The following is an 11,427-nucleotide window of genomic DNA, read 5'->3' as shown; positions in this document are numbered from 1 at the left end:
TTTTTAATTGTACAGAAGGAAAAAAGAAAATGCTTAAAACATAAGGTTTTCTTGCATAATACTGGAAATTATTGTTTGTACGTGGTACACATGTTTTCTTTAGTACTGTGCAGTGATGACGATCATGACTTTGAAGCCCTGAAAGTTACTGAAGTGCCTTCTGAATTGAGGATTTAATTAAGGCCACAATACCTTTTTAAATACCCAGTGTTGTTTTTTTAAAAAACTTGATATTCCTGTATGGTGCATATATATGATACAATTACCCAATATGTTGAATAAATGGGCACGCCAAAAATTCTTAATTGATACTGATAATTTCAGTTTTTCCCTTAACAATTTACAAAATGTTCTCTGCTTAGTTAAGGTTTGGTATATTTTGTTTATATTTTCTTTTATTTCTTTATATCCTCTCTTTAAACTGTATAAAATTAAAATACCAAATTAGTTCCTAAATTAGAGGGCTTAACTTTTTCTTTTAAATCCTTAATGAATCACAGAATTCAGTATATCTGTGCATATACATAATCCTATTTCATATTATTCCAAATAGAATGTCATCTAACTACATTAGAAGAGCGAATAAGACCTATCTCTAATGCATTTTATAACCTGTTATAGTTTGAATCCCTTCTCAAGTCCCCTATTGAAAAATAATTGGCTCGCCTTATAAATTCTTATATTTGACCCTAACTGAAAAATTATTTGTATTGTACATATATAGTCTAGCTAAATTAGAGCTTTTAGACCATTACCTGGCATTTATCATTATATTAAATAGTAACTAGGAGTCAGACCCATTTCTAGAAAGTCCTCATTGAGTTGCACATTTCTGTCAGGCCTGAGTAGCAAACCTCATAGGCTATTTGAGCTATCCAGAATGCGTGAATATGTAGTTTGGTATCTTAGCTTTGTTTACATCTCTTTCTGAGGGCTCTCAGCATTTAGGTGGTGGAGCTTAACTATAATATAATCTGGGGGATATAATTTTCTTGATTTTAGTTTATTGGATTCTTCTAAATGCTTTGCAGTCTGCTATGGTTAACTGAAAAATGTGCTTATCTGGTTAGTAGTGCTGATAAAATAGGCTTTTCACAGCAGCGATTAATAGAATATCAGATTTGGAAGGGACCTCGAATACCATTTAGTGTAGCCTCTCTACCTGGTGCTTGACTGCAACATCCTAAATTTGTAAAAGAAGGGAGAAAATAAAATCAGTAATGGTAATTTCCCCTGCAAGGATGTTTTCCTTGAGTGTTCTTTCTTCTTGGTTGAATTATTTGAGATGCTCCTTTCTCACCTAAGTATTATTGAATGAATTGAATGAATGAATGAATGTGCAAGTAGGATCGACAAGTTTGAGAAGAAGTTTTAAGTGGCATATTTAAATTCACTGTGATAGCCAGTGTTTTGGCCATTTTATTTCTATTTTATATAAAGCAAGTGTTTGAAAATAAGCATCAAATCTATGCAAGTCCAATAACACAGCAATACAGACTCAAAATTAAGCTTGACTTCTGGATTGTGGGAGCGCAGTTCCTGTAGAAAGCACCTTACAAGCATTAGTGGGAGACTTGAGGGAATCATCTGCAAATACTAAGTTTTTTTAGCTGTAGACAGTGAAGTATAGAATAGGGCCAAAGGAAATTCGTGGGAAAATTCAGGTTCAGATACTGCTTGCTTTAACATCTTATTACATAATCTTATTTGCTAAAGGTCCTTCATCCCCTTTAATGATCAATCTATGATAGATACTTATCAGATACTTACTGATATTAAGGAGATGTTAAAGACACATTATCTAATCAAGACGCTTATAGGATCAGTGTGATTTTATAAATGGGGAAATTATGTGAGTGGCTGGTTTTTCAAGACAGGAGCAAAACCTCAAGATCGGTTAATTTTCTGGGCTCTAGAATACAATGTTGTCCAATAGAACTTTCTGTGAGGATGAAAATGTTCTATTACAGTAGCCAGTAGCCACATCTGGTTATTGAGCATCTGAAATGTGGCTAGTGTGAATGTTTTAACTTACATTTAAATAGCTACCTGTGGCTACTTATTTGGATAGTGCAGCTCTTAATCTGTACTTTGAGGGTGTGAGAATGCCCTCACAGAACAGCTCATTTTGCTCAAATGAATATTTATCAAGTGATTACCTTGTTTTAAGTAGAAATTAAACTTTAGATCCTTAGGAGGAAATGGATGTGGTTTTGCTTTATAAATTATAATAAAATTCTTAATATGTAAATACATGAATTAGCTCCTCTTTGCTAATTCAGAATTATTGCATTATAGAATTTCCATTTACCTACAGCTCTTTCAGAGACACTGAAATGAAATACTTCAGCTACCCTAAGATTATGTTAATGTCTTACTGAAATTAAGCTGAAATTTACTGAAATTCAAACAAATTATGAAATTATTGGCTAATTTTAGGCACCAAAGCTTCTGGATTTACGTGGTTCCAGAGAACATAAAGGATTTAGGTGTGTGACAAGTTTGGGTTGAGTAAGGTTTGGGTGGTGGGGAGGGAGGGCCTAGAGTGAAGTGAAGTGTGGGGTGAGGTGAGGTGAACCAGATGAAACGGAGCTAACTGAGCTCAGGATGGAACTTCATTACAGAAGGAAGTTACTCGTTTTCTGTCACCACCTCCTAACTTTTTAGTTTTCTTCTAGTTTTAAGGTCTTGGTACTTGTAGGAACTGGAAGTAAGAGTAGACCCATGGTCTGGAAATGTTCTGTGTCCACTGTAGGCCATTGGCTTCCTTACGGAGTTCTTGGTGGAAATGAAGATGTTTCTTCAAAGCAGCTTTTTGCCTAAGGAAACAACCCCACCCGCAACCACAATACTGATTAAGCATCCTAGAAATTGTCCTTATAAGCTCGTGGAAGAATTTTGGATTTCAGTCATCATCAGTTAGACTTGCGGCTACTGATCTTGCATTTTAGTGGAAGATCATACTCTGTTCATTTAGTGACTTTACATGTGAGGTTTAGAGTATCATGATCCTCCTACTAGGAGAGTAAAAGGAAAGGTGTAACAGTTCTTAAATTTGTATTGCTGGAAGGGACTCCCTTGTTTTGGGGATGAAGAAACAGGCCAGAGAAGTTAAGTGTACCTGGGCCAATGTCACACAAGTGAAGACGAAATCAAGCTAGTTGGCATCAAGTTCTCCTAACCCTTGCTGGAATGAGGCTCTTCCACACCCCTCACATAACCCTTCAATTACTTGGTTTTTTGCTTTCAGCTACTTGGATTAGTGTTGAAAAATTGCTCAACTTCCCCTCGTACTACTTGGCAGTTTTCTTTTCGTGGAAAACTGCAACTCCAGTAGCTTGCTTTTGGTTTCAATACTTATGAACCCAACCCTACTGCTATGATACATGGAACACATAATTTTGAAATTGAATCAAGTCTTCCCTAATGATCTGTTTTGTAATTCGCATAACAGCTGAGGAATGTTTCAGGAGAGGAACAACTCAAGGTTAGGTGGAATACCTTGAAATAGAGTTGTTCTGGCTTTTTTTCTGGTCCCCTAAAGAGTATTTATTAGCTTTTTTTGGTCCCCTAAAGAGTATTTATTAGCTTAGATTAAGCTTAAGTTGTAGAAAATAACTTTCAAGGGGTAAATTGTTTACAGTTAAGATTGGAATTGTGGTTTTCTGTGTTGGGCTTCTTTACCCTTCACTTTTAATGGTTCGAAAGGGGGATGACTGTTGCCTTCACTAAGGGGAAATTTATGATATAACCACTACGGAGGACCTGGTTTTTAAAGAGTCAATTGAAACCACTTTACTCAAGAGATTCTTTTAGCAGAATGATGCAGTGATCATAACTATTGCAAGAGAACTAAGGGGGAAATGCTGTTGTCCCCTGATGGCTGATTCTGGGCTATTTCTCCTCACAAGTCCTACCTCTCTGACCTCATCTGGAAGTATTCTTTGTGCCTTGTTCACTTCATTCCAGCCATGCTTTCTTTTATTCTTCCACCATGCCAGCCTCATTCCTTTCTTTGAACTTTTGCATTTGCTGTTTACCTACTGGAATATTTTTCTTCCAGATGTTTATGTGGCTAACTCATCATTCAGGTTTCACCTTATGTATCACCTCTTCTAAGGTGTTACCCTGGCCGATCCATCTGAACTAAACCTCCTGCAATCCTATCACATCTTTAAAGAATTTCTGAATAGCATTTATTGCCAGCTTAAAAAATCTTTGTTTAGAGTCTGTCTCCCCACCCCCACCCCTAGAATGTAAATGCTGTGGGAGAAGAGACATCTGTCTTGTTTACCCCTGAATTCCCAGTGTCCAGAATAGTGTTTGGCCCATAATAGGTACCCAATAAATACTTACTGAGAAAGGTACTGGTTCAGGACCAGGGGGTCTTAGATCTGGTCCTGGTACTGCCCCTAAGTCACTGTTAGCCCTAATCAAGGTCCTTCTCTTTGGGACTTGGTTTTCTCATCTGTGAACCAGAGGGCTGAGATAGATGATCTGTAAACTCCCTTCTAGCTTCCGTACGAGTTCTTTAAGCCATCAAGAAATTCTGTGACCTTTGCAGCAGGAGAATCTCTATTTTTTAGTTCTTCCAAACCATGCTATGGGAAGTGGGAGAACTTCACGCGCCCAAAGGCAGTGCAAAGCTAGTACTAGTAGCAGGCAGTCAAGCCTTTGAACAATCCCACTACTGCAACTGTTGCCCAAATAGCAAATACCTGGCTTGTTCCTGGACTTGTTTCATGGCTTCCTCCAGAGCCAGCCTTGCTGCTTCCTCTTCCTTTCGCCGTCTGTCCTCTGCTTCCAGCCGAGCCTTCTCTTCTGCTTCCTGTTTCCACTGCTGATACTCCAGCCGTTCTTCTTCAACCATTTCCATCAGGCGCTTTTGTTCTTCTGCTAACTGCATTTCCAATTCCTTCTGCCTTTGCTTCTCTGCCTCTGCAGAATAGAAAGGCAGGTAGGCTCAGCAGGGGTCTCATTATTGGGGAAAACAACTCTGATCTGACTCTCAAGTCTGTGATTCCCAGGGACTCCCAATGAGATATTCTGTAGCTTACCTGACAGCAGGTTGCCAGATCCTCTGTGGGGATTACCTTGGGTTAATTTACTAACTTAAGAGTCCTTTATCAAGCACCTACTATGTGCAGTGCACTGTGTGCAATGAATACAAAACCTTGGGGAAGAAGTTTCCAGAGCCTGGTACATTCATGGGTGGTATGCAGATGGGTTGGGAACAGGTGTCACAGCAGGGTCTGGAGAAACTTGGTGCTTACTCAGCTGGACTGACCAGTCTACAGAGTGTCATCTGCTAAAGTGCTTTCCTACTCCTCAAACGTGAGGCCGTAGAGATTCCACACATCACCTGAAAGGCTGCCCTGAAGTTATCCAGATGTTTGACTGTTTCCATCTGCTAGGGAAGGAAGCAAGGAGCAGGGCTATGTCTCCAATTTAGGCAGATTCTGAGCAATGCTGGAAGGGCAATGAAAGGGGCAGGGTCCCACTTCAGGAGATTACTGAATTGGGAGTGGGACCCAAAAGTCATTTCCACAAGCGAGTCTTTCTTATTTTGATCTAATATCTCAACTCACTAGAGTCACACATATTAATCACTTTGAAAAAAATCAGCTTATCCATTTAGAGTGCTTCACACTGAGACCTAGGATAGGAATAACTGGGGAGAGTCAAATGGACACCCACAGTGGGATAAATATACTTCTGTCCCAGATAGATGGGCGTGGCAGACAGCTGAGTCCCCCTCACCAGCCTTCTTGGCTTCCTCCCGCTGCTGCTTTCTCTGCAGTTCCTGCAGCTTCCTCCCGAACTCCTGCTGCTGCCGAGCTCTCTCCTGGACCATTTGCAACTGGAGCCACTGCTCTTTCTCCTCCTTCTCCTGCCTCTGCTGTTTTTCCTCGAGTTTCTGTTTGCTCAAGCTGAGAAAACCCACAAATTGGTCAGGGAAATGGCAGAAAACACTGTCCTTGTAGGACAAGCCGTGCCTCTGATGGAGGCTTTGCAGGCTGCAGGCCACACGGAGCGTCCCATTCAGAGGAGACTCGTTTTCTAAGGGAAGCCTAACTGAAGAGCAGAAGCAAGATACACAACAGGCCTGGAACTAGAAGCCTGGAAGTTTCAACGCAGCTCTGTGCTCTGGCACGGGGGGCCTAAGTTCCCAGAGCCTCATTTTCCATTCTTATCAAATGGATTTTGAAATTCCTGTCTCACAGCGTTGTGAAGATTCAGTGAGCCTAGAGGCCTATGGAAGAGCCGAACACAATGCACACACATGTGGCAAGAGGCGCAACAAATGTTTGCTGGACCGGATCTCAAAGCCCTCCCGGGAAGATCCCGTGAACATCTATCTGGAGTAACCCTAATGGTTCAAGACACCACATCTTATCTTTGGTCCAGATTGTCCCTGAGATAACCAGGATAGTGAAAAATGAGACGTGCTGTTTTACTTCAGGGCATGAACCTCAGAACCAGCTTTACCCCTAGTGGAAGTCAACCCTTGCCTTATCTTCTGCTTCCTATCGTGGCCGTGGCCGCCGTGGCCGCCCTACCCACCGGATCTCCTGCGTGTGGCTCTGCGGCTCTAGCTCCAGCTCCAGCTCCTCCGTCATCTCTGCCCTCTCCAGCTGCTCCTGCTGCCTTCTCTTCCTCTCCACCTCCAGCCGTCTCATCTCGGCCCTCTCTGCTCGCAGCCTGGCCCAGGAAACTTTCTCTGGCTCCCTCTTAGCGAGGAGGGCCTAAGGAACCAGAGTGTTCTTAGTGCAAGGGACGTACGCTAATCACGGGGACCTTGTCTCGGCAACGAGCCATCCTCCACCCACGGGATGTTGCCTCTAATTAGAGATTAGGTGGTTTCCACACTCTGACCACAGCCGTATAAACTCTATAAACTCTGCCACCACTGGCCTGGGCTCTGGGATCTGCTCGACCTGGATCTAAGTCTCTCTCTTACTTGCTTCAGAATTTGGGGATAACAACTTAATTTCTCAGATATTGTCTTCCTTTTAGCTGGCTGTTACCAGAATTAACTGAAATAATGAAAGAGACAACATAATGTCTGGTACATCGTTTGTCTAGATGCACGTTATAATCACCCAAGGAGCTTTTAAAAAGTACTTGAGGCCAAAAGCCCCACCCAGACCAATTAAATGAGAATACCTAGGTGGGAGGCCTTGATGGGTTTTCAAAAGTTTAATTTAATTGTTTTGGCCACGCCACAGGGCTTGTGGGATCTTAGTTCACCCACCAGGGATCGAACCCAGACCCGGCAGTAGAAGCTCGGAGTCCTAACCACTGGACCGCCAGGGAACTCCTTTTTTTTTTTTTTTTTAATATACTTTTTTCTTGATGGTTAAAAAAAGCATATTCCGGTGATTCTAACGTGAAACCAAGGCTCAGAACCACAGGTTCTAGAAAAAGGCTGTTTTAGGGGCAGACTTAGGTGTAGATGTGTCAGACTCATATTTAATCCTATGCAAATCCACTTTTCCAATGAAACGTTCTCTTAGTTTCTGTGAAGAGCGTCTTAGCTTCCTTTTTCTTCCTGATGCCTCCTCCTCAGTCAGAAATATCCTCATGAGGGGAACCTTGAATGGCAACTCTTCCATGGGCACTCTGTGTATCCAACTTGGGGTGGATACTTCCTTGCTTTTTAGCCTTTGCTGAGGCTAAATCTAGAAATTCTGAGTCTATAGCAGGCTCAGAAAAGTTCTGCCCACAGCTTAAAATTTTCATCTGCTGTATAAAGCAGAATCCTATAGTCTAGGCAGCTAGGAAGATTGAGAACTAGAAGGGAAAAATCTTTCTGAAATCCTTTTTGGAAGACCACAGGCTGTAAAATAAATAAATACACAATAATTTAAAATAGTGACAAGAGCTCTGATTTTGGAGTCGAAAGATCTAAGTCTTGGCTCTACCACTTGATGGTTGTGTAACTTCTGGCAACAAACATCTAACTCTTTTAAGCCTCAGCTTCTAGGTCTGTAAAATGGGATGAATCATACCTGGGTCACAAGTGTGTCTGTAAAGATTAAATGAAATTCAGCAGAGTTGTACCATATTTGCATGTAACTTATGAGAGTTTAACCATAGTGGTTTAGCTGTGGGTACGTTTGCAGTGTTTAAAGAAGAGGGAGATAGATGTGTGTGTGTATAAGTTACCCATGGCCCAGATGTGTGCCGCAGAAAAGCAGATTAGGAATGGAGGAATTTCTGCAGCTTTTGAGAGACAAGCAATACATGAACTCCAGGCCAAGTCAAGAATATGTACTTGGCTCTGAGGCCTGAATTCACCTTTCCTTGTAACTGTGAGGCCTGTACCTCTCACAACTGGGTGCTGTGCCAACTTTCTGCTCTTTATGGGTGGGTACCTGCCCTAGTAGTTTGAGAGCCTCACAGAATACATCATTTCAGAGGGGCTTTGCCACCCTGTGTCTTTGATCAGATCTGGCTTCTTAAAGGGTCAGAAGGTACCAAAGTAGAACAAATAAAGCCACTATGTAGTAGAGCTGTTTCAGTAACTGCAATGTAATTCAGGGCAGTTTTTCCCACCTCTGCAGTTGCACCAGTGAGGACTGAAATCCCTCTGGCCAAGGTGAAAATATTGGACCCTACCTTGGAAGGGTCCTTATGGCTTCCCTCTTCTTCAGATTCCATGTTCCCAGGGACAGTTGCAGTCTGGGTGGGCGATGATCTTCCATCTATAGAAACTTGTCTCTCAGGGGCATTAAATTTGGAAGAAAGCCAAGGGTCCTCTACAACAGAGCCTGAAGGAAAGAAACCTCCATCTGAGGTGTCTTTAGTTTTCTTAGAGTTAATGACATCAGGCCCACTCAGCTCTGCTACTATTTCCAGATTCCTTTCCTTCTGTGTCTTTTTCCCTTTGACTCCAGGTTTTTTTTCTTTGGGAATTAGCTCTGATTTCTTTTCAGCCTTTGATTCCTTTGACTTTCCTGGGAGAGAGTGATGGGGGATAGAGACATAGCTAATCAACGTGATCTCTGCGTCCTTTTCAGTAACTTTAAAACTTCCGTGTGCAATGGAATCACCTGGGTGCAGATTCCTGAGCCACACCCCTAGAGTCTGATTCTGTAGGAATCTGCATTTTAACAACCACTCCAAGCGTTTTGAGAAGGGTAGTCCATAGACTACCCTTTGAGAAACTGTCTTATCCTACTTGGATCAACTGTAATTCAGCAGTCTTGCTACTAAAGAACTTCTGATACACCCTGACCTATGGTGGGGGTAAGACTCTCTGGAGGGAAGACCTATAGGTACAGCTGGAAAGTCATGCCTCAGGAGTCTAGCTTGAGGTTGCAGCTTTGTAACCTGGTAAAGTTTAAACCTTCCATACTCTAAGGCCTCTTCCTCAATTCTCCTCTGGGGCCACAAGTATTTCCTTTCCCAGTCCTGCCAATGCTACTCAAGTTACGGGCTACAATGATGTAAATTCAGCAAGACTTTAAAAAGCAAATCTCAAAAATAGATCTGGATGAACAACAAGGTCCTACTGTAGAGCAGAGGGAACTATATTCAACATCCTGGGATAAACCATAATGGAAAAGAATATAAAAAAAGAATGTATGTGTAGAACTGAGTCACTTTGCTATACAGCAGAGATTGGCACAGCATTGTAAATCAACTACACTTGGATTTTAAAAAAAAGAAAAGATCTGACCCAGGAAACTATCCAGTGTCATCCTTTTTGACAGCCCTTGATTTGTTTCAAGGGTCTTCATATGGCGGGGAAAGCATGAGTGTAGGTTTTAGGTTAAAGAAGGTCCTTAGAACACAACATTGTAAATCAACTCAACTCCAATAAAAATTAATTAAAAAGAAAAAAGGAAAGAAAGTCCCCAGAAGCATAGGAACCTGAATTCCTTGTGAGGTGCAACACAAGGAACCAAGAAGAAAAATGACAGCTGGAGTAACCATTCAGAGCATGTTGCAACTTTCCCCTTCCCAAATGCTCTCACGGACCAATTCTCAGATTATGACATATTTATTATTCACAGAGGCAGTGTTTGAGAGTTATGAGTTTGGAATCAAATGACAGGTCCAGACCCTGGGTCCACCAATTTACCGTTTGATCTCTTTGATGTTACGCAAGTCACCCAACCTCTCCACATGATATAATAATAGCGCTTACTTTATGGAGCTGTGGTGGGGATTTCATGACGTCATAAATGCAGAGCTCCTAATTCAGTGGGTATTCATTTAATAGGTGTTAGTGTTATTATTGTAATTTTCTCTCTTGCTGATTACAGGTCCCTAGGGTCCCCTGGTTTCCTCTATCCTTATCTCCCAAGATATTGACATGAAGTAAGGCTTCAACAACACCTCAGCTGTGGTAGTCAAGGAGACTCAACACAGATAGTTTGTCCCATAGGATCCATGCTGATTCTCCATGGCACCTCCTGGCTACCATTAGGTGTGTTCTCCTGGATGGTCCCTTACCAACAGCAGCCTCTGCTTCCCCACGGAGCTTTCCTTCTCTCTCCCTCTTGGGTGCCTTGGACTTATCTGTCTTGGTTCTTCTCTTTCTCTTGGCTTTGTCAATCAACTCCATCTCCTAAAGGTGAAAAATTAAGGAAAGGGAACATGATATATGTAGAAAGCAAGGAAAAAAAAAACCCATCAAAGGGAGATTATGTTGGCAATTCCCTGGCAGTCTAGTGGTTAGGGCTCGGCGTTTTCACTGCCGGGGCCTGGGTTCAATCCCTGGTCGGGGAACTAAGATCCCTCAAGCCCTGTGGCATGGCCAAAAAACAAACAAACAGGACTTCCCTGGTGGCTCAGTGGTTAAGAATCCGCCTGCCGGGTTTCCCTGGTGGCGCAGTGGTTGAGAGTCCCTGCCGATGGAGGGGACGCAGGTTCATGCCCCGGTCCGGGAGGATCCCGCATGCCGTGGAGCGGCTGGTCCTGTGAGCCATGGCCGCTGGGCCTGTGCGTCCGGAGCCTGTGCTCCGCAGCGGGAGAGGCCGCAGCAGTGAGAGGCCCGTGTACCGCAAAAAAAAAAAAAAAAAAAAAGAAAGAAAAAAAGAATCTGCCTGCCAATGCAGGGGACATGGGTTCGATCCTCGGTCTGGGAAGATCCGACGTGCCGTGGAGCAACTAAGCCCGTGCGCCACAAGTACTGAACCTGCGCTCTAGAGCCCGCAAGCCACAACTACTGAGCCCATGTGCCACAACTACTGAAGCCCGTGCGCCTAGAGCCTGTGCTCCACAACAAGAGAAGGCACAGCAATGAGAAGTCCACGTACTGCAACAAAGAGTAGCCCCCACTCGCCACAACTAGAGAAAAGTCCATGTGCAGCAATGAAGACCCAACGCAGCCAAAAATAAATAAATAAATAAATAAGTTTATAAAACAAACAAACAGAAACAAAAAACAAAAGAAAAGGGATATTATGTTGAACA

At 42.5% G+C, this 11,427-nt stretch overlaps 1 protein-coding gene across 1 annotated transcript in view; it reads right to left on the bottom strand.

Moving 5' to 3' along the window:
* Positions 1-2,680: 2,680 nt before the first annotated feature.
* The window catches only part of KIAA2012, a gene marked incomplete at its 3' end in the record, with an annotated part of 124,556 nt that continues 115,809 nt past the window's right edge, over positions 2,681-11,427 (bottom strand). The window contains 6 exon segments of the mRNA XM_081241611.1: positions 2,681-2,819; positions 4,719-4,938; positions 5,761-5,930; positions 6,565-6,746; positions 8,623-8,960; positions 10,465-10,579. Coding sequence (XP_081097737.1) covers positions 2,681-2,819; positions 4,719-4,938; positions 5,761-5,930; positions 6,565-6,746; positions 8,623-8,960; positions 10,465-10,579 — 1,164 coding nt within the window.

The sequence above is a fragment of the Mesoplodon bidens genome, assembly GCF_964165515.1.
Source record: "Mesoplodon bidens genome assembly, chromosome: 8".
Lineage (NCBI taxonomy): Eukaryota > Metazoa > Chordata > Mammalia > Artiodactyla > Ziphiidae > Mesoplodon > Mesoplodon bidens.
This window is presented reverse-complemented; position numbering and strand designations above follow the sequence as displayed.